We start from the raw sequence: 22,620 nt of genomic DNA, 5'->3' as shown, positions 1-22,620 counted from the left end.
AGTCCCTGGAGGTTTACCCTCTGAGGACGCCACAGCTTGTTAGTGAACCTTTGCTGTCTCCCTCATGATTTTGAAAATTAACATTTGGAGGAAATGGCCAAAAAAGTACTTTGTCCAAGCCATCATCCAACGCTGGTGGAGAAGTTGGTGGGATCTCCAGAAAGGGCGATTTGATGACGTATATCAAAATTCTTCTGTGCACCCCATCGACTCTGCCACCCCACCGCTATAGGGGGCTTGACACGTGTATAAAACGACTGATACAGAAGGTCGCTCCTGCAGCGTTAGTTAGAATAGCAGAAAATTAGAGACAACTTTCATGTCCATCAACTGGAGGAGATTAAATAAAGCACAGTTCTTCCACGAGAAGGGACCCCACGCTGCCCTAGCAAGAAACGAGCAGCTCTGTCTCTGCTGTTAAAGGATGAATTACAAGACAAATCAGCAGGAAAGCAGAGTGCACACAGTGGCCACAAACGTGTGTTTATGTACAAACACGTGACAGGACACATACATATCCGATGGCCTTTCTGGCTTACGGGGAAGGTGGCTTTTCACTCTTTACTTTTCGGTCCCTTTGGAAGGTTGAGCCATGTGAATATATTATCTAGTCAAAAATAAAACCCAAGTCAACTCAAGAGTGAAAAGCCATCTTCTCCATTTCCCAGTGTCAGCTAGGAGGAGGGCTGGGCTGCTGAGCCGTGGGGAGCCAGAGCAGCGCTCCGGAGCTGTGGGCCGCAGGGCAAGCGGCTCTCCTCTCCAACCTGGCTTGCACCTGCTCAACCAGAGGTCGAGCTGGGAAGCTGCTCCTTCCGAGGGAACTGAGGCCCCCCCTCCACAGTCCCTCCCGGGCTGGTTCCTCACTCACCAGGCCCTGCCTCCTCGGGCCAACTACCTGCCCGAGCTCCCCACAGCAGGAGCTGGCTCTGTCGTTCCTTTCATGCCCCGAGAAACCAGCTTCCTTCCCAGCAACCCAGAATGCATTTTCTGGGAAATACTCCCCAGGGAACCCACCTCTCCTCAACAGAATGGGCGTGTCCTCTGAACACGTGCTGCTCAAAGTGCGGTGGGCGGACTGGGGTGGGTCCAGGTCTGGCACCCAATCCCACGGAGGAGACGAGTTCAGTTCAGAGTGCACGTTCAGGGACATTGATAAGAATGTGACAAAATAATTTTGAATCTGTTGACTTGAAAATGAAAAAAAACGAGAGGCAGCGGTTTGTGTATCTTATGAAAGTATCAGAGCACAACACATCGGGAATTTAAAAAAAAAAAACCAAAACATGAAAGTAATCCCTCACCACGGATGGCTTGAGAGGCACTGCCCTGAACCCTAAGAGTCCCTTTTACGGCAAAAGAGGGATCAAGATTTGCTGAGGGCCCCCTGAGTGCCGAGTACTTCATTATACAGTATCCTTTAAGCTGCACGGCCCTAAAAGGTAGATATTACTCCCATTTTATAGACGATAATAAAGATAGGCAATATTTCTATGGTCCCAGCCCACAACAACAACATAATACCACATTCCACGACACAAGCTGTTTCCCCTGCGTCCCATGCGGAGTAGAGCCTCGGGTAGTGTAGAAATAAAGAAGCCTAGGGGCGCCTGGGTGGCACAGAGGTTAAGCATCTGCCTTCGGCTCAGGGCATGATCCCGGCGTTCTGGGATCGAGCCCCACATCAGGCTCCTCCGCTATGAGCCTGCTTCTTCCTCTCCCACTCCCCCTGCTTGTGTTCCCTCTCTCACTGGTTGTCTCTCTGTCGAATAAATAAATAAAAAATCTTTAAAAAAAATAAAGAAATAAAGAAGCCTAAGGGCTGTAAACAGTACGATCAAAGATAATAGTAATTCCAAGTAATAGGACTTCCAAATAGGACTTCCAATAGCAATTCCAAGGGCAGGGATAAGAATTGTTCCTACTGTCACATACCCACGAGTTTCAGACTGTTCTGCCAACTAACACTTCCGGTCCTTCTCAAGCCTTTTTGCGGCTGTGTCTGTGTCTGTGTTTGGTTTAGTAGACATTCGGTAGGTGTTGGGAACTGAACTGACTTTGTTTTCATCCTTGCCCACATCTCTTGCCTCTCCATTCTGCCTTCCTTCCCCTTACTCTGGCCATCCCACCATTCCCAACTGGCCAATCTATGGGACCGAAGAAAATGTTAGAATTAAAAGTTCTAGATTTCCAGTTGTTCAATAAGAATCCAGGTGGATTCGAGGCTTTCCCATTCTTCCTTCTCAGAAGGTAAAACATGGCTTTTTATCATCTTGTCTGAAACCTACTCCCTATCCCGATTTGGATAAAGTGTTCCAGCTTCTCCCCTCCCAGAGGCATTAGGAAGACCTTCCTGACAGTGAAACAGATTCTGGGAGCCTAAGTGCGGATCTGGGAAGCACAGCCCAGCCCCCTGCCCTGGGCAGAGGCCCAGAGGAGGTCCCTGCTGAATGGTCCCTCAGACTCCCCACCCACCTGGTTTTGAACGCCTCTGGCAGCTAGCTTTCCATCTGCTCTCAGGGTGCCAGGTCACAGGGACCACTTCAAAGATACCTGCCCCTTCCCCAGAAACCACATTTGCAGGGTGGTGCCCCCTCTCCACAGCCTACCAATCCGCAGTCAGAAACCTGGGTCCAGCCAGGTACGCCCTTCCCCACGAAGTCAAATGGGGACACAGTGGTCTCTGCAGCTGCTTACCACACAGGACCACACAGGGCTGGGAACTTCTAACCACAGTGAGAGGAGGAAGAGGCCAAAACTAGTGAGAGGCCACCTGCCTCAAACACACCCCCTCTAACTCCAACTGAAGAAACGCTCAGAACAATCTCCAGTTCAGGAAAAAAAAACTCATTTAGTTAAAAAAAAAAAAAAAAAAAAAAGATGGGGGTGACTACAGAGTAAGAGACTCTAGATGAATGGATAGATAGATGGGGGGCAGACATGTGATAAAGTCAGGACAGCTTAATTTTGCTGAATGTTTGAAATCCTCATAAAAAAAATACTGGGGGAGAAAAGAGACACCCCAACTACGACGCAAATGCAATGTGTAGGATCCCAATTGCAGCAAACGAACTGTAGAATTAAATCATTAGATTTGGAGGGAGGGTGTGTGTGATAATGGTACGGTGGTTTTGTTTTTTCTTTTTTTTTTTTTTTTTAAAGATTTTATTTATTTATTCAACAGAGATAGAGATAGCCAGCGAGAGAGGGAACACAAGCAGGGGGAGTGGGAGAGGAAGAAGCAGGCTCCTAGTGGAGGAGCCTGATGTGGGGCTCGATCCCATAATGCCGGGATCACGCCCTGAGCCGAAGGCAGATGCTTAACCGCTGTGCCACCCAGGCGCCCTTTTTCAAAAGAGCTCTTATTTGGTCCAAAAAGAAAGGATCATACAATTGATTACATACAGATAGAAAACTGCAAAAAAAAAAAAAAAAAAAAAAGAAAAGAAAAAAGAAAAGAAAAGAAAAGGAAGAGAAAAAGAAAGTTCAACCCACTATCTAAACCATCATCCTATCTTGTCCATGACATTCTGACTTACTGAAATCCTAATTTCTCTTTAGAATTCCTTTACTGTAACAGACCTCTGATCTTAATTAAGAAAATGACTTTTTGTTTTACACTGGCTCCCGATGGTCGCCACTTCTTTACGTATGTGCTTATACACCACTGTAAATAAATCTCTTCACAACTGAAAGAAAAAAAGAGTTCTTATTAATAAGTACTTACTACGGTATTCAGTGCGGGGGGGCAGGTTGGGGTGTAGCTCAAACAAGATCATTCTTGAGTTCATAATCACTGACGCTGGTTAATGGGTACATGGGAGTCATTGTCCTGCTTTTCTGAGGTTTTGGAAATTTTTCATAATATTCATTTCTTTTTCTTTAACCACTTGGAAGAGTCCTTTGTTTTTACATGAACCAACTCCATCACAGCCAGCCACACTCTGGGGTTCCCCTGCTCCATCCTGACCAAATCTAAACCGGATGTGTTTGAAAGAAAATGTTCTAACGGTGGCAACCACCTTCCCCACAGGCAGGTGGTGGGGAGCAGCCTCCCCAGATTAGAGGGGGGAGGGGCCCCTCTGCCTGAGCACCTCCTGACCCTTCATTCCCACCAGACTCCAGAGAGGACCCCCCAGTGGGCCCTCCCCTTCTGCCCCCTGGACTGAAATAGATGGTCTGGGCGTGGTTTTTCGTCTCTGTAGGAAATCCTGCAGATATAGCAGGGCTCAGGGCCTCAGTTTGTAAAATGGGGTTCAACTGGGGTTTGGCTCCTCCCTCAATACGTTCCCTCTCCTCTCCCCAAATATGTAACTGTTGAAGCTTCTGGTCACTGACTTTAAAAGAGTCTAATAGACCAAGTGGTACAATAAGAACGTCCCTCCTGGGTTGAAGGGGGTCAGCACTCTACTGCTCCAAACAGGCCCTCAGTCCCTCGAGTGATCAAGGAACCCCGAGGAGAGAATCAAAATAGCAGACAATCCAAGAAAATGCTCTACACATAGGTTTGGGAGCCATTTGTTTTCCTTTCTCCTGTGCGTCTGTGTGTGTGCCCGTGTGTGTGTTGGGATAGCGTATCCAGATTTAACAGTGGGAGAAAAATCATCTGCACAACCAAGCCCAAAAGTGGGCAGAAGAGACCCCACTACCCCCCTCAGTCTCCCTCTTTGTGCCAGGCAGTCCCCACAGTGAAGCCAAGCCAGGGGTTTTGTGCCCCACCCCCACCTTCACTAGTAGGGAGACTTGGTGGCAGGACTGAGGCTTGCACACAGGCTCTGTCACATACACGTTATGTGACCTCTTTGGGCCTTGGTGTCCCGATGTCTAAAATGGAGACAACTACTCCTGCTCTCCCCACAAGGTTGTTTATAAAAATAAAAAAAAAAAAATAGGGAAAGCACTTTATAACCATACCACATCATTTATAAACTATGCCATATTGGTGTTTCCCAATAATGCTTCATAGAATATGGTCAAGGCAAGTTTGAGAAATATGCTATTTATACTCCAACCTTGGCTTGTACATCATAGGCAATTGAACATATTAAAGGCTCTGAAGAGGCGCCTGGGTGGCTCAGTTGGTTAAGCATCTGCCTTCAGTTTGGGTTGTGATTCCAGGGACCTGGGATGGATCCCCACATCAGGCTCCCTGCTCGGCAGGGAGTCTGCTTCTCCCTCTCCCTCTGCCCCTTCTCCCGCTTGCGCTCTCTCTTGCTCACCCTCTCTCTCTCAGATAAATAAATAAAATCTTAAAAATAAATAAAAATAAAGGCTCTGAAAAGTCCTGCAGTTAAAAAAATTTTTAACACCCCTGAATCTATTAGGTCCAGTTTCTTTACTTTTTGGGCTCCCTAAGCTCTTTCTTCGTGGGATACCAATTAACTATGTAATTTCCTTGAGACCCCTAAAAAACAGTTTAGGAAATACAGACCCATATGAACTTGAGGAGGTCAGGCTCCTGTCTTGGCCCAGCATGTTTCTCTGTGGGGCCAACCTTACTCAGATTCCCATAACTCACCCAGGCCCCAGGGCTCTTTTTGTGGGTCCCTTTCCATTCCCACCCCACTACATCCCCCCACACGGGGGACAGAGGAGCACCTGCAATTTCTCTATTCTGCCCTGGAAGAGGAGGGCTCACCCGCTTTCTGCTCTGGTCACTCTCCCTCACTGCCATGCTCAGACCAATCTCAAAGCCTCAACCCGACTGTCCATCTGTCTCTGTCACCTAGCCCCCTCAGTGTCCTTCTATCCTTCCCCCTCATTGGGCAAATACGCTTTGACCTTCCCAATACCAGCCTGAGGCCAGTACACATTCTGCTGCTTCTCAAAAACTCCTTTTCCTCTGAGCTCCACAACCTGCCACATGATTGCCCTTTGGTGACCTCTCTGCCCCCCCCCCCCCCCCCGCCCCATCCCTTTTGGCAACTCCTCAGGCTGGGGTTTTGTGCTGCACATCATTAAGAGGTAACAGTGTCAGTGGTTAAAAGCATATACTCAGAACCCTGCATTCAAATCCTGCTTCTACCACTTACTGACTGGATGATCAAGTTATTTAACTTCTCAGGGCCTCTGCTTCCATTATCTGCAAGTGGGGCAAACGAGTGCCTGCTTCATGGGGCTGCTGGGAGGAATTAACTGACCGGAGTGCTTAGTAGGACAGTGCCTGGCACACAGGGAGTGCTGGGTAAGTGTAAGCTATGGCTACTACTACTACTATTATTATTCCACAGGCAGGGCAGTCTTTAAACCTCTTCATATCTGCGTTCATTGACTCTTGCCTCCTTCCACAAGGCTCTAAAGTGGTGGGGCACAGAGACGGCTTGGGGAGGGCTCTCCAGGCTGAGCTGAGGGCACCAGGAACAGGATTTGAGGCTGGAGCCTGGGGCGGGGTGTTCCCCCGACTGCCACATCAGGGTGCTTTCCCGCCCCAGCCTAAGAGCCCAGCCCGGCCAAACCAGCCCTACTGCCAAAGCCACCGAATGCCAGGGCTAGATGGGTCCCGAGTTCGACCACAGATGAGGAAACTGAGGCTTACCAGGCCTCTTTTCCACTTCACCACCCCACCCTGGCGCTCGCCAACGCAACCCTGTGTGCTGGGGACAGAGCACCGTTGTCAACTGGGGAAAGGAGGGGAGCAAGGAAAGAAAGATAGCCTTCACCTGGTGGAGTTTAGGGACCGGGCGCAGGGTGGAGGGGCGGCGCCTGAGTCCAGCCCTTGCCCTGAGCTGATCGTGCCGATACCACCATTTCACAGTAGATGGAGTTGCCCACATGATCCCAAAGGGCAGGGAGCAAGGGCAGTTTCTCTCTCTCCCCCAAAGCGCCCAAACCTGCATGTGGTTTTCTTCCTGGGGCATAAGAACCTTCCTAATTACCTTGGTTGCTCCTAAAACCAGCACTACAGGAAGGGTAATACCGAAGGCGGCCGTCGCCGGCCCGGGGGCAGTCGGGGCCCGCTTCCTGGAGGAGGCGGCGCGTTTTGCGCGCCGGGTGCTCGGGAGCCATCCCCTTCCTTCACTCACCGGTGTCCAGAGAGGTGAACACGGCGCTCGGGCTGGTTCGCCGGTTGCCTCCGCCGCCGGGCACGACCAGCGTCTGCAGCTGCCGGACCAGCTCGGGCATGCGGTCCCAGTGGCCCTCGGCGCGGCAGCGCTCCAGCTCGCTCTCCATCTTCAGGTGGGCGCCGTGCGCGCCCTTCGCAGCCATCTTCGCGCGGGCGCTGTCATGGGAGGTGCGGCCGAGAAGTGGAGACCCGGCCGGGGGCGGCGTCCCGGCTGGGGCGCACACGCGGGCGGGGGCGGAGGGGGCGCGGGAGGCGGCCGGGGCCCCGGCGGCAGCGGGGGCCCTGTCGGCGGCGGGCGGGCGGCGGCAACAGCAGCAGCACCCAGCGCACCGCCCGGCGCCTCCGGGCTGGGGCTCCGGCTGCGCGGCCCAGACGCGTCCAGGAGCAGCCTCCGCCTCTGCTGCAGCAGCTCCTGGCGCTGCCGCCGCCGCCGCTGCTGCAGCTGCTGCCAGAGCCCCCGCCCCGGGCCCGGGCGCCGCCAGCTGCGGACCCGCCCCTGGCCGCGGCTCCACCTCCGCGGGGGCGTGGCGCGGCCTCGGCGAGCCGGGAGCGCGGGCGGCCAGCGCGGCCACAGCAGCCAGGCGCGCGATGAGCGCTCGCGGCCGCCCCGCCGCCAGCGCCAGGCCCCCACCGCCGCCGCAGCAGACTCGGCGCTCACTTTAATGCTGCGCGGGGCCCCCGCACCCGGGGGCGCCTCGCTCCCCGCCCCCTCCCCATCCCATCGGGGCTCTTGGCCTGGGGACCCCCGGCCCCGACGCCCCGGTTTGTGTGGTGGCCTCGTCACCAGCGCTGCCCCCGGCACGTCACAAATCCGGGGAGAGGCCGGCCGGCGCGTCGCCCCTGCCTGCGAGAGTGAGCCTCCCCGGGAGCCGGCGCTGCTGGGACGCGCGGCAGTGCGCGCCACCCCCGGTGTGCTCGGGCCGGGGGCGGGGGATCGGGGCGGTGCGGAACAGGCCGGTTCGGAGCCCCTCGACGCTCCGGGCGCCTGCACTCCGAGAGACTTTTCATTTTCTTTTTTAACAGCGGAGTTCCTCTTTCCAGCCTGACTTGCCCGCACGACCTGGCTGGCCTGCCCTCTTTGGACTCCCGTTACCCTGGAGTTCTTAACCGTGTTAAGCTGTTTTCCAACTTGGTATTTCTTTCTTAATTCTGGTGTCTGAAGACTGTGATCAAAACTCACACGGCAGGGGCGCCTGGGTGGCACAGCGGTTAAGCGTCTGCCTTCGGCTCAGGGCGTGATCCCGGCGTTACCGGATCGAGCCCCACATCAGGCTCTTCCACTATGAGCCTGCTTCTTCCTCTCCCACTCCCCCTGCTTGTGTTCCCTCTCTCGCTGGCTGTCTCTATCTCTGTCAAATAAATAAATAAAATCTTTAAAAAAAAAAAAAAAACTCACACGGCAGGGCTTAGCCTGGCGCTGTGGGGTACAAAGAAGTTCAAGGAATTACAGGGTGGCCTGAAGGAGAAGGGACTGGTTAGGGTGGCCCCGCCTCGGGGGCGGCTTGCAGTCCAGTGTGGGGATTGAGGCTATCATGCAAGAAATCACAGCGAGACCAAAAAACTCCCCTGTATGTGACAGAGTGCACAGCGCAGACCCAAGACTCCAACGGAAAGGTCAGGGCAAGCTTTTTAGTATAGACTCCGAAGAGTTAGGTGTCCACCTTCCTCCTCAAGGTGCAGGGCTTCGCCGCTGTCTGACACATGACCGTGGGAGGAAGCTTGGCCACTCTCGGTGTCAGGAGACTCCGCCGCTTCGCGCTTCTGGACAGCTGCAACTGTGGTAAGGTGTGTGTCAAGCAGAGCCAGGCTACCGGTGATTAGTTCCCCGGGCCCTTTGCTACCTGGGATTATCTGTTGAGGGCCAGTTTTCTGCTCCCCACCCCCACAAAGCCCTGGTGGATACCCTCCAATCCAGATTCCAAATGCAGCTTCATTCCTTGCTGGGGGACAGCGTTTCCTGATTTTTGCTGCTGAGCTGAGCACCTGGGGTCAATTCTGAACTCCCAGGGGCCAGGAAATAGAGGAAGGAAAATAGGGACAACTCTGGCAGTTGGAATTTAGGGCCGGTTTACTCCATTTACACAAACACAGCGCCTATTCCTGTCACCTCCTCTAAGTGGCATTTGGTTAGCCTTTGGCTGCCCTTGCTGGTCACCAGAAGCAGCTTTCAGTTGGAGAGAGCTGTGCATGCATGTCCTTTGGATGAGGGTTCCCTGAGAATACCCTGTGACCTTCCCCGGGGCTGACATGCCCCAGAGTCAGCCCTGGGGCAGGCAGGGGACAACGGAGTTGGGGGGGGGGGGGCAGCCCTGCTAGAAATAAGGAAACCTCCCCTCCTCCCTTTTTTCTCCCTGCCAACCCTGCCCCCGGGTTGCAGGACTCCAAGATTTGTGTGGGTATGGGGCATCGGAGAGAGGAATGCGATATAGTGGTTAGAACTTATAATGAGCTGGTCCTCAATACTGCAGCCACACTCCTGATCCCTTTGTGGTTCTTTTCCAGCAGAGATAAGCCCCGGGCCTGCTAGTGACCAGCATTTTTCAGGGGATTAAGAGAATGTAGGAACAAGAGCAAAGAGCAGCCATGTTTGTATTAGTAATATTTGCCAAAATAAAAGGCGTGTAGAAAGTGTGGTGGTGGTTTTTATTTTTAAATAATCTGAAATTTCTCAGATGAGAGTTTAGGACAAATTCTGATAAAGATTGTCGTCATTTGCTGGCCGGAAAATGCTGCTAAAATAACTTGCTGATCAGAAGCGGGGTTGATTACTTACCAGAGTGAGGGAGGGCACTGCCTGACAGTCTTAGCACCTCAGAGAAAGTATTGGAGTTCATGGGAGGTAAATTGACCTGCTAAGAAAGGTGTAATTTTAGGAAGCAACAAAGATGGTTCCGAATGAGGGACCAGCCAAGCAGACAGAAGACTCCACTAGTTTAGCTGGCTACCCCTGAACCACAAGTGAACCACAGCTGTCGCTGGACCACAAGTGAAGCTGTAGTAAGCTATTAGTCTCGATTCTCATGAAGTTAAGAAGGTACTTTTAGATGGAAGTCTATGGTATTTGGTTAGGCCCAGAATGGGAGGGTACTAAAGAGCTAATCTGAATTCAGAAAACGACTCTTCCTGTTCATGTTCCCAGGGAAAAGGTGTGGTTAGCAAGGACTTGGGTAGGTCGAATTAATGGCATGCAGATTTCAGAGAAGTTGGGAATGTTCTGCCTGCAGTGGCCCAAGGATCCTCATAATTGTCTTAGTTATTGGCCAGAAACCCTTTGCACAGCTCGTTGTCTGGAGCAAGGGATTTTCCTCCATGGGATGCCTTGTCTTGGGTAGGGTACTTCCTTGACAAATTGCCAACTCTTCTATGGAACCCTTAATGCCCTCTCTGAGCTAAGAGAGTAAGCAGTAGATGAATCAGCGTCGCAGCTCACCTCATCTTTGAACACAACAAAAGATTGTCCAACTACTGAGTAAGAATAGAATTACAGGGCAATGTAAGGCGCTTGAGGTTCTGGTTGAGGACTTGTGAAATGTAGGAGGGCACCTCAGTAAACTGAGGCATACTGGTCCAGGTACTATTGTTGATTTCCCCTCGAGAAGACAAGTATTAACTTTTAATTTAAAGAGACACCAAAGAGGGGCACCTGGCTTAGTCAGTGGAGCATGCGACTCTTGATCTTGGGGTTGTGAGTGTGAGCCCCATGTTGAGTGTAGAGATTACTTAAAATCCTTAAAATAAAATAAATAGACACCAAAGAAAGCACCGCATAGATCTACAACTGGAAAACACGTAATCTGTGTAGGCCTTGAAGATAGAATAGTATTTGAGTTTGATCTTAAATGGAAGCAGTGAGTGACTAATTCGTAGTCCTGCAGTCCTAAACGAGTCTATATTCCTGCCCACAGGGTTTTTCGACTGAGAGGATAGGAGTGTCACAAAGACTGGGACAAGGTATGAGACTCCTTTCTCTTTAAGGCTTTTGAGTATTAGTTTTATTCCTTCTTATATCGCCTTGTTTTAGAGGCTATCTGCAGGTTTGGGTAGAGCTTGAACTTTGATGGGTTTAGCTCCAGTAGAGTCTCTGTAGAATTTTTGCCCATAAAAGATTTTCAATCTGCTTGATTTACACACAGAAGTACTCGTAGATCATTATTTGAATGAGCCAGATCTTACGAATAAGGAAGCACTCTGGGACCAAACCGGAAGGAAAGGACCATCAGGGAAAGCATTTAATATGGCAGTTCCATTCACACAGTAAATCCCTTGCTATTAAGCTAATGAGTGTGGTGTTCGTTGGTTAAAGGTTTGAGGCCGATGGTTATGGGCTGGGGCCTGGGGAGGCAGCTTGAGGATGAATGTGTGACTGGAGTAGCTCGAAGACTCCAAGGAAAGGGTTGTGTGCTAGTGGTCAGGTTTAAGATTGATATTTTTGTGCCCATATAAGTAAAACATTTGTAAGGTTGTCCTTTAATTTTTAGGGAAATGTTTCCTTGTGTGTTTAAGAGTAGGATGAGAAACTGAACACCTTCATTGATATCTTCATTGTTCATTTCTTAGTTCTAGAACTCTTGCAAAATATTCAGCAGGGTTTTGGAGGTCTGGCCTTGAGGCTCTTTCCCATTCTACTTTTTGCTTGCACATTATTGCTCCTCTATTTCTGGTTCAAGGCCATTCACAAAAAGATAAGAGAGCGAGCCAGGGTCAGGTCTGCTTCAGGATCAACTCTTGCATGCTGTCCATAGGTATTAACCTACACCTGAGGTCTCCATCAGACTTCTCCTTTTTTGGCTTGAAAAACTGAACCAGAGCACAATCTATTTTCACAGGAAAGACAAAGGATAGCCTCCAAAGACGCCGACCAACTGTGTAGCTTTTCTAAACTCCTTTGCTTCCCTGTGCAATTGACAGCTTTTTAAGTCACCATTGGGGGGGTGTTTCCATTCTGACTTTTTCATTGAACTTCTTGCATTTGAAGTTCCTACTCACATAGGAATGCATTGGAGTATATGTGGCTGCTCTGGGCTATAAGTTCCTCAAATGATTCTAAATTCCTCTGCAATATTTTCTCTTTGTTGTCTAGGCCCTGCAGAGTCTCTGGCGATAGCTTTCAGCTGACAATGAAATCAGAGCTTAAAATCCACCATAAGAGGTTTTCTCTGTTCAGCAGGGGGTTTACTTTAAAGAGGTAAGTGAGCTTTGGGGTACCTGGCTGGCCAGGAAGGAGGGGGAGTGGGTCAGGGGAAGAGATAGAGGGGTAGCAGGAGATGGAGAAGCATAGCATGGGGGAAGAGGAGAGTAGGCTTGAGTTGTGGTTTGGGGGGAATCTAAAAGATTTAACTTGTTCACATTTTTCTTTTGCTTTGGCCAAGCAATCCATTAAGAGCAATCCAGTTTCTTTTGGATGCTTCCTCGTGCTATGGGTGCTTGGAATTATGTTGCCTTTACATTCTAAGGCATCTCTCAAATAAATAACTTAGTTCATATCAAAACTTCCTGGTGGTGGCCACTGTGATTCTAAATTATCCTTGGTGACATGATGCTATTTGGAAAGATCAGTGCATATATTTGGGTATAGCATGAATACACATAAGAAGCAAAAGTCTGGCCTGAGGAAGGCATGGACTGAGGTTTGCACTGAGGCAGAGCCCTGAGAGCCTGGAAATGGTCAGTCAAGAGTTGCTTGTGCATTCTGTGGGCTTAAGGCCCCCAGCCTCACACTAGACCTTATCCAACCTCAACTCCGACGAATTTATACTTCCCAGCAGATAGAATGTGTGGAGAGATCTTCGCTGAACCTCAAAACAAGTCTGAGGAGAGTTCTCGTAAGTGGCCTAAGACAAGATTTGTCCCTGGGCCAGGTTAGGGACATACTTATTGGGACCCATATCGGTCCTTGCCACTGTCAACTGGCTTTTACAGATGCACAACAAAAATGAGCAGGATGGAAATAGACAAGGAGTAGTATTGTTCCTAATAAGGCAGATACCAACCAAGGAGAAAAGATTTTCAAATATGGTCAGATAATCCAAGGATTCCTGGAAGGGGTTTCTTATTACTGGAGACAAATAGACCCTGTATTTCGGGAGCTCGGGCTCAAGACTTACATCTCTCACTGCCGTGGTCTAAAGACTCCTGAGGGGCCTGAGGGCCTCAGAGGAGCATCCTTTCTGAGTCCGGGTCTTGACCGCAGTGGCGAGGAGGTCTCAGCAGGCCTCATAATCGAATGCTGCTCCCTGAAAACAGTGTCAAAACAACTTTGTGAGAGAGCAAAGCCGCGTGTGTTCTGATCGCAGGAAGGGAAAACACAACTGTGTAGAGTCATAGTAGCTTCTGTGCTGGGGGGGCCACATCGGGATATTTATGAAGTGTTGGGTCTATTTTAAGGCGGCTTTTCCAATGAGGAGCTTGGGTAGGACTGGGCAAGAGTCACGATACAATAGCTGAGTGAGGGTTTTAAGCAACGGTTTCCAAGAGTCTTAGAGAATTAACAGTGGTTAGATGCAGTCTATTGAAAAGTTGCAAAGTTCATTGAAAAGGTTACTTCTTGGGGCACCTGGGTGGCTTAGTCGGTTAAGGGTCTGCCTTTGACTCAGGTCATGATCCCAGGATCCTCTTGCTTAGCATAGAGCCTGCTTCTCCTTTGCCCTCTGCTCCTCCACCCTGCTTGCTCTCTCCTGCTCTCTCTCTCAAATAAATAAATAAAATCGTAAAAAGAAAAGAAAAGGTTACTTCTTGAGGGGCAGCTGGTTGGCTCAGCTGGTAGAATGTGCAACTCTTGATCTTGGGGTCCTGAGTTCAAGGCCCACATTGGGTGTAGAGATTACTTTAAAAAAAAAAGGTTACTTCTTGAAATTTCTGCAAAAAACAGTAGTTGTTTACAACTTTAATCGTCCTAGGCAAGAGTTTCCTATACTTGAAAACTCATGTCAACGTCAGCAGTAAGCTGAGTGCACGTGGTTTGGATTCTTCCTGTGTACTGATGCAGAGAAGTATTATGTGTGATTATTACCACGTCTCCTTACCCCATCAAATCACTGATTTCTACTCGTGACAGTGCGGGGAGTAATTAGGCCCTCCAGAGGTGGAGACATCCCCTCCCCGCCTCTACTCCCCTCTTCTCTCGCAGTCTTGTATTTGCTCTTCGGGGGGGCCCCCCAGAGCCCTGTGTTCCCAACAGTAACCCTGAAAACCCTGAATTTGCTTATAATTAAACCTTTTCTTCATAGCTAACAGTGCTTTCATGCACTCAGATCATCCGTGTGTGTGATACAGAGCCTGCCCTGTCTTCTGTGGTCACGTGGCCCACAGTCCTTACATTTGGAAATCAACTTCACTTATGATGGTGTTGGTTGGCTCATAGCATTTCGGACCCATGCTGTCTCGTGTCTTAACGATTAGTGCCCGAGACTGGCCAGCCGAGCCAGCCCTCCTAGAATGTTGCCATGAAAACTCTACTGGCTGTATATGGTCAGTCTTTCCCTTTAACAGCTGCCAGAAAAACTGCAGGGAATCATCAGGTGAGGGATAAGGCCCTTATAATAAGGCGAGCTTCAAAACCACGAATTCTTTATGCTCTGGCATAGGGGGCACTCAGTAATGATTTGTTATGTTAACTTTAAAACCCTAGAATATTAAAAAGTTTTCTCAGGCCTGGGAGATGAGAGCTCTGGGATGTTTTCTATCCCCACCCCTCCTCCATTTCATGATTGAGATACTACTAGCACCTTCTCCGTGCACTTCTCCCATCACCTGGGTCCCTTCTGTTCCCTGGGGCCCCAGGTAACTCCTGCTTCCCCTCGGTGCCTTCTGTGTCCTCTTGCAGGACTGCCACGATGGTACCCACCCCAGAGTGGGGGCCTACACTTTCTCCTAGCCTTTGCCAGTGCTGGTTCTCTGCCCAGATACTGCGATCCTAGAAGAGAGAAGTCAGGCCAACCCAGAAGCTCTCAGAGCCTCGGAGCCTTTCAGCTCATGTTAGCTGGGCTGATTTTAAGCTCCACCCCTCCTAAGGGCAACCTGAGTGTCTGCCCTTCAATGATGATAGCAGTTTTAGGCCTTAAAATGTAGCTTTGCTCTATACTTTTCAAATCCTTCTTTTCTTCATTAAGATTTTTTTTTTATAGTAATCTCTGTGCTCGACCTCGGACTCAAACTCACAACCCTGAAATCAGGAGTCGCTTGCTCTACGTACTGAGCCAACCAGGTGCCCCCTTTCTTTCTTTTCTACCTTTTTAAAAACATTTTTGTTGTGAAAAATAACACAATTCAAGGAAAGTACATAAAACATAATTATTATGAAGCGCTTTTCTTAACTACCACCTAGAAAAAAGTAAGGTTTTACCAGCATCCCGGAAGCCCCCAGTATATCCCTTCCCAAATACAACCCTGTTCTTTCTAAACGTAACTGCTGGCTTTTTATGGTAATTACTCCATTGCTTTCTTTGGTAATTACTTTTGCTCTTTTATGGTAATTGCTTTCATTGCTTACTCCCAACTTCTCTCTTCCCTCCCTTCCTCTCTCCCTTTCTTTCTTCCTTTCTTTCCTTTCCTTTCCTATTGAAGTATAATGATGTGTAGCATGATTTTTCTGCAACCTCTGATAAAGGATATCTGATTTAGAAAGATTCTTTTTTTTTTTTTAAGAAAGATGCTTTTAATCCTAGCTTGTTGTAAAGCTGTTTTGTTTTCTTTCTTTTTTTTTTTTTTAAAGATTATTTATTTATTTATTTATTTGACAGAGACAGCCAGTGAGAGAGGGAACGCAAGCAGGGGGAGCGGGAGAGGAAGAAGCAGGGTCCTAGTGGAGGAGCCTGATGTGGGGCTCGATCCCAGAACGCTGGGGTCACGCCCTGAGCCGAAGGCAGACGCTTAAGGACTGCGCCACCCAGGCGCCCCTGTTTTCTTTTTTAATAATGATCGGAGTTGAATTTTATGAATTTTTTTCCTATTTATTGAGCAGTCATATGATTTTTCTCCTTCAAATTTACTTATCTGGTGAGCTATTTTGATTTTCCAATGTTGAAGCATCCTTGTGTTTCTAGAATAAGATCAACATTGTTGTATCTGTTTCCTGTTGCTTCTGTAACAAATTCCCAAATACACAGTAGCCTAAAATACCACACCTTTAATATCTTACAATTCTTGAGGTCAGAAATCCAAAGTGGGTCTTGTGGGCTAAATCAAGGTGTTGGCAGAGCTGTAGTTCTTCTGGAGGTTTTAGGGGAGAATATGTTTCCTTGCCTTTTCCAATTTCTAGAGGCTGGCTGCATTCCTTGGCTGGTGGTCCCTTCCTCCATCTTCAAAGCCTGTGGCTCCAATCTCCACTTCCATGGGCACATCTCTCCGACTCTGACCCTCCTGCTTCCCTCTTATGAGGACTCTTGTGATGACAGTGGGCTCACAGGATAATCCAGGATAATCTGCCCATATCAGGGGCCTTAATTCAGTTACCTTTGCAAAGACCCTTTTGCCATGTAAGATGACATATTCACAGGTTTTGAGGATTAGGATATAAACATCTCTGGGAGCCATTATACTGTCTGCCACATTGGTTATAATGTATTTTCCTTTTTATATGTTGCTTGATACAATATTTTATTTAGGATTTTTGTATGTATGTTCATGAGTGAGATTTGGCTAAATTTTCTCTTCTGAAACTATCTTCGTTGGCTTTTGGTATCATAGTTAAACTACCTGTATAAATGAATTGGAGTGTATACCATTTTTTTCTATTCTCCAAAGCATTTGTATACAGTATGCATTATTTTTCCCTTAGCTATTCAAAGTTTTTAAAGTACTGATTCAATTTAATTAAAAGTTATAGGACTTGACATTTCTATTTCTTCCTAGATCAATTTTCAATAAGTTGTATTTTTCTAGGACTATGTTCATTTCATCTAACTTCTCGTGTTTTAAACATAAATTATTTATAAAATCCTCTTATTATCTTTTTAGTGTTTATAGAATGTATAGTGATACCTGCTTTTTTCATTTCTGGCATTGGTTATTTGTGCATTCGCTCTTTTTAATTTTTTTTCTCTCTTTTTAATTTTCTTGATAATTTCTAAGGATTTATCAGTTTTATGGGTCTTTTCAAAGACCCACCTTTTGGTTTTGTTGATCTCTATGGCACACTCTTTTCCGTTTCTTTATTGCTGTTATCCTTATTATTTCATTCGTTTTTCTGTATTTGGGTTTCTTTTGTACTTCTTTTTTTGTTTAGATTTATTAATTTATTAGGGTGACAGAGTGATGGGGGCAGCGGGCAGAGGGAGAGGGGAGAGAGAATGCTAAGCAGACTCCATGCTGAGTGCAGATCTCCGATGTAGGGCTTGATCTCATGACCCTGAGATCACGACCTGAGCCAAAACCAAGAGTCAGATGCTTAACCAATTGTGCCACGCAGGTGCCCCTTCTTTTGGACTTCTATAAGGGTCAGAATAGGTTAGGTTATGTTGCAATAGCAAACAATCCAGAAAAAAATGTCTCAGGGATTTTTACAGCATAGTTTCTCATTCTGCCTGTTCCATCCAGGTTGGCTGGCTTCTTCTCCGCATTATCTTTACCCTGGGGCTTGAGCTGGTAGAACAGCCACTGTCTAGAACACTGACAGTTATCATGGCAGAGGGAAAAGAGACAGTATGGGGAACTAGATGTTGAATCTTAAAACTTCTGTCTAGATGTGACACATCACAGTCCCATATACATTCCATTGACTAGAGCAAGAAATAGGGCTAAGCCTGATGTTGCTGCCCAGAGTTGGGTTAGTAAATCTTTGTGAATAATAATATAGTATCCCATATCTTCTTTTTCTAACTTCTTGAGATTGAATCTTAGCTCATGAATTTTTGATCTTTTTACTTTGTAATATATATGCACTTAAGGCTATAAATTTCCCTTTGTCACCTATATCCCATGGGAATTGATGCATTAAAAACTTTAACATTCAGTTCAAAATATTTTCTAATTTCCTTTGTGATACTTTATTTGACCTATGTGTTATTTAGAAGTGTTTCTTAATTTCCAAATAAATATGGAGTTTTCTAAGTTGTTTTTTTTTTTCTTGTTGTAATTTCATTGTATCAGAGAATATACTTTATATAATTTTAAGTCTTAGACTTCTTTTAGACCTCACTTTCAACCACATGATCTTGGAAAGAGGACCTCAAGCCTCAGATGAGACCCCAGCCCTACCCAAAACCTTGATTTCGGCCTTGTGAGACTCTGAGTAATGAGCCTAATTGGTCCTTACCTGGACTTCTGATTTACAGAACTGAGAGAAAATAAATGGGTATTATTGTAAGCTGCTAAATTTGTAGTAACTTATTACATAGGAATAGAAAACTAATAACAATGTTTCTGCTGGTGGATAAACCACTCTTTTTTTTTTTTTGGTCCCAAAATTTCTTCTTGTGTTTACACGTGAAGGAGATTTTAGCTGGATGTAGAATTTCAGACTAGCAGTTTACTTTTAGCATTTCAGGGTACTGTACTGTTTTCTGGTTTCCACTGTTGCTGTTGAGAAATCAGTTATCTGTCTAGCTGTTGCACCTTTGAAAACAATCTTTCCCCCCCTGCCTGTCTTTAATTTTTTTCTTTTTCGTTTTTGTTTTTGTTTTCTGCAGATTTATTTCAATGTACCAAGAATAGATTTCTTATAATTAGTTATGCTTGGGATTTGTTGTGCTTTGTGATTCTGAACTCTCTTCGTCAGTTGTGGAAAATGATTTTATCTCTTCAAATATTGTCTCAGCTCATTCTCTCTTCTCCTGGGACTCCAACTGGATAAAAGTAAGATCCTCTCACTATATTCTCTGTACCTCTTACCCTTGTTTTTGGATTTTCTATGTTGTCTCTATTTTAGAAGGTTTCCTCTGCCATATTTTCTTTTTTAATTTTTTTTTAAGATTGATTTGTTTATTTTAGAGCAAGAGCGTGCAAGCAGGAAGAGGGACAGAAGGAGAGGAAGCGATTCCTCAAGCAGACTCCCCACTGAGCACGGAGCCTGATGCCAGCTGCCGGATCAATCCCAGAATCCTGCGATCGTGACATGAGCAGAAATTGAGAGTCACCCAGGCGCCCCATCCTCTGCCATATTTTCTAATCCATTGACTCTGTCTTTTCATGCATCTAAACTGTTGAACCCATCTCTTGAGTTTTTAATATCTCTGACTAGATTTCTCTAGTTCAATTTGATTCAATGGAGTTCAACTCCATTCAAGTTCTGTTTGATTCTTTATGTAATCTGCCTTTTTATCACTGAGCGAAGTCTTCCTTGACTTCCCACATCCTCACCACAGACCTGTTCGCATGCCCCCACCACCATGTGCTCCCATGGCAACCTGGGCTCTAACAGGCACTTGCTATACTCTCTTACGTTCTCTCCCCATCTAAACTTTAAGTATCTTGAGGATGGTGGATATCACTTACTCTGTATCTCCAGCATTTAACCCTGTGCCTGAATAATAGCAGTCACTCAGTTATGTGTGGTGAACTCTAACTAAAACAAGCTCCCTGGCCACCTGACACTGCCCCACTCTGACAAGATGGAAAACCTTCGGGAAAGTCTCCAAAACTCACAACTGTTCATTGTGCGAGGAGATTCTCCTATAGAGGGAATGCTAAGAGATGCTCATTTCTGCATCCAGGCTGATGAGGGGGAAAAGCAGAAAGCAAAACAGATTCAGAAATAAGAGGATGGGGAGACCTTAGGCGAGTAAGTCTCTGAGAATGAGCGCAAGTTACTGGGCAAGCTCAACTTTTCCAGGCTGTGGAATTGGCTGGGTCTAATGCCATTACACCCAGACCTCTAAGGAATGAGGGGCTCCTAGCCAACATCTGGGTGGCACTGCTATAGTGTATCTAGAAACTCAAGGCAGAGTGGCTTTTAAAAAAGGAGCGTAGTACAACCAGTATGCTGAAGATGCAGGACTTATGGGTTGTATCCACCAAAGCCACTTTGTTTTTGTCTTCCACTGCTTTTAATCCCTTCCAATGGCGGTTAGGATGGTCTTTTCCAAGATTGTATATAAAAATCCTGCCAACTTCATAAATTTTTCTTGGCACCCTTAGGTAAATGTCCAGGGGTCACTTTAAGTTATAAATGCTGGCTTAATTAAATAATTACAAGGGTCCAGCCCAACATACTAATCAATATTTAAATCTTCATTTAAAGATAAGATTTCTCTCTTACTCCCCCAAAGCTAGGGCCCGTGGCAGGTGGGCTGTGGGCATCATGGGAGGGAGTTGTGTTTAGCTCCTTCTCTTTCTTATCACTTCTTCCTCCTCTTGCTGCTGTTTCTGCCTTTTTTTTTTTTTTAAGACTTTATTTATTTGAGAGAGGGAGAGTGAGTGAGGGAGAAAGAGAGCACCAGCAGAGGGAGAGGGAGAAGCAGGCTCCCCACAGAGCAGGGAGCCCGATGCTATGCAATGCGGAGTTTAATCCTAGGGCCCTGGGATCATGACCTGAGCCAAAGGCAGATACTTAACCAACTGAGCCACCCAGACACCCCTGTTTCTGGCCTTTAAGGTTGAAGTGGGGAAAGGAGGAGAGGGAAGGGGAATAGTTTTGGCTTTGTGGGCCCTATACCTGGGGACCCAGAGGCCATGGGTCCCCTGGCAGATATTTACAACTGATCTTGGAGGTTTCCCTGAGGTCCTGGGAGACTCCCTTGCTGGGTTCCTCTGATTCAGTTCCTTCTCCTTTAGCAGGGGCCCCCTGCCCCCTGCTCCCTACAGCCTTAGCTGTGGCACTTGTCACCCAGCCTTTCACTGCTGGGGCCCCCTTGTCCTCACTGGCCACTCTTAGTTGGGCTCTGCCTTCTCCTCAGCTGGTCCCCAGGACTTGTGTCTCATTTGACCTCTACCCAGAGGGCTGAGCAGTTTTCACCCAGGCCCTTTTCTCTCAGCCAAGGCTGCTTAGCCTTCCAGAACCAGCCTGTCCTGGGCCATTGTCTATGCACTGCCCTATTGTCTACGTACTGCCCTTCCGCAGCACACTCAAGCTGCTGGAGTGATCCATCCCCTTGAAGCCTCTCTCACTAGACTGGAGGGGAGGGAGCAGGTGACCCCACACATTTTCCCAGGGAAGTCCTCCTCACAAAATCCTCCCTGAATCTCCCCTCTTCTAACTCTCTTATTTCCTCCCTCTGGGTGAGGGATTCCCTAGCTCAAGGACCAAGACACCGTTAACCAGATTTTGAAGATTGCCTTTGAAATCCATGTGGTCTGCTCACACCTTGCTTTGATGCTTTGATGTTTTGATGTTTTGATGCATTTCAATCAAAACCCCATTTAACATCCTGTTGGACTCGGTTTTTATCAGAATGAAACATCATTATTGTTTTTTTCTGATCATGAAATTAAGGCATGCTTCTTATAAAATCAAGCCAAAACATAAATGTAGAAGACAGTGGTAGCCCAGTGCAATTTTTCCTCCCAGAGATAACTCAAGGGTAAGACTCTGCTTTATACCTTCCCAGACTTTTTTCTTTGACATACTTGCACTTTGATTTTATTTTATTTTTTTAAAAAGATTCTATTTATTTGTTTGAGAGAGAGAGCACAAGTGGGGAGGGGAGCAGAGGAAGAGGGGCAGAGAGAAGCAGACTCCCCACTGGGCAGGGAGCCCAATGCAGGGCTTGATCCCAGGACCCTGGGGTCATGACCTGAGCTGAAGGCAGATGCTTAACTGACTGAGCCATCCAGGTGCCCTTGCACTTTTATTTTAATAGTGGAAATGGGATTGTACCATATATGAACTCCAGAGAGCCTTTTCCATACTGTCGTAGGATATGTAAGCCCTTCCATCCCCTACGTACCTAAACCTATGATGAAGTAGAAGAATTGATGAGAGCCTGGGCAATTACCTTGCTAGACTGAGTATCTAAATGGTTAGTTTGTATATTGAATTAAACTGGGTTTTAGTTGCATGGACTAAATTGAGTTTCCTCTCACTTCCTATCAAGATGGGTGCTCTGGAGGAAGTAAGATCAGTCATAGATAATTAAAGGGCTATATTTATTTCACACGAGGGGTACTGTGTACATTTTCAACTCCACACTACAAATGAAATTGATAGGTTGGAGGGCTGTGTACCTTTTCAAGGCTTTTGATCTGCATTTCCACAGTGCATCAGAGGACATTTTTCCCTATATCTATTTTCATAGCACTGGATATTTACATTTTGTCTCGTAGGCCAGAAATAATAATTAAGCCTTTCCTTGTTTTTTAATAAGTTTGAGCAAATTTTGCATTAGGATAGGACACTTACTTGTCACTACGGCACCCTTTGCCCAAGTGTCCATTTTGATATCCCAATCAAATCTTAGTAAGTTTTGCCCGGGCTCAGGTTTTAAAGAACCGAGGCTAAAATAACAGCCTCCAGAATGAACTGAAAGAGATCTATCTTTTCCCCGGGCCCCAGGGCATAGTTGGCCCTAGGGGAGGAAAGGTGGAAGGAGATACTTCCCAAGGGACTCCTGGAGGCCATCATCTGGGCTGCCTTAGGCATGATCTGTCACCTTCCCTGTGTTCACAGAATCTAGTTCACTCCCTCATAC

The 22,620-nt window shown here is 47.2% G+C and overlaps 1 protein-coding gene and 1 long non-coding RNA gene across 6 annotated transcripts in view; one reads left to right on the top strand and one right to left on the bottom strand.

Annotated features, from left to right (window-relative positions):
- TTC7A (tetratricopeptide repeat domain 7A) overlaps positions 1 to 7,496 on the bottom strand; it is a 115,947-nt gene extending 108,451 nt beyond the window's left edge. The window contains exon 1 of one of the 2 annotated variants that reach the window (XM_026486390.4): positions 7,020 to 7,496. In XM_026486390.4, coding sequence (XP_026342175.1) covers positions 7,020 to 7,203 — 184 coding nt within the window. In that variant the 5' untranslated portion in view covers positions 7,204 to 7,496. Of the gene's footprint in view, positions 1 to 868; positions 1,242 to 7,019 lie in introns of those variants that run through there. The other variant, XM_044378210.3, reaches the window with a different exon arrangement.
- LOC113246035 (uncharacterized) lies at positions 6,756 to 21,999 on the top strand. 4 transcript variants are annotated; one of them, XR_003312861.3, is made up of 5 exons: positions 8,793 to 8,845; positions 10,966 to 11,011; positions 12,141 to 12,245; positions 18,685 to 18,850; positions 18,986 to 21,999. It is a non-coding gene; the product is annotated as an uncharacterized LOC113246035 (long non-coding RNA). The 4 variants fall into 4 exon arrangements; XR_008958224.1 differs by having other exon boundaries at positions 8,796 to 8,845; positions 9,563 to 11,011; XR_008958223.1 differs by lacking the exons at positions 8,793 to 8,845; positions 10,966 to 11,011 and adding an exon at positions 6,756 to 7,173.
- The last annotated feature ends 621 nt before the right edge of the window (positions 22,000 to 22,620 follow it).

The sequence above is a fragment of the Ursus arctos genome, unplaced genomic scaffold, assembly GCF_023065955.2.
Source record: "Ursus arctos isolate Adak ecotype North America unplaced genomic scaffold, UrsArc2.0 scaffold_8, whole genome shotgun sequence".
In the NCBI taxonomy this organism is placed as follows: domain Eukaryota; kingdom Metazoa; phylum Chordata; class Mammalia; order Carnivora; family Ursidae; genus Ursus; species Ursus arctos.
The sequence above is the reverse complement of the archived record's forward strand: the minus strand, read 5'-3'. Positions and strand labels throughout refer to the sequence as shown.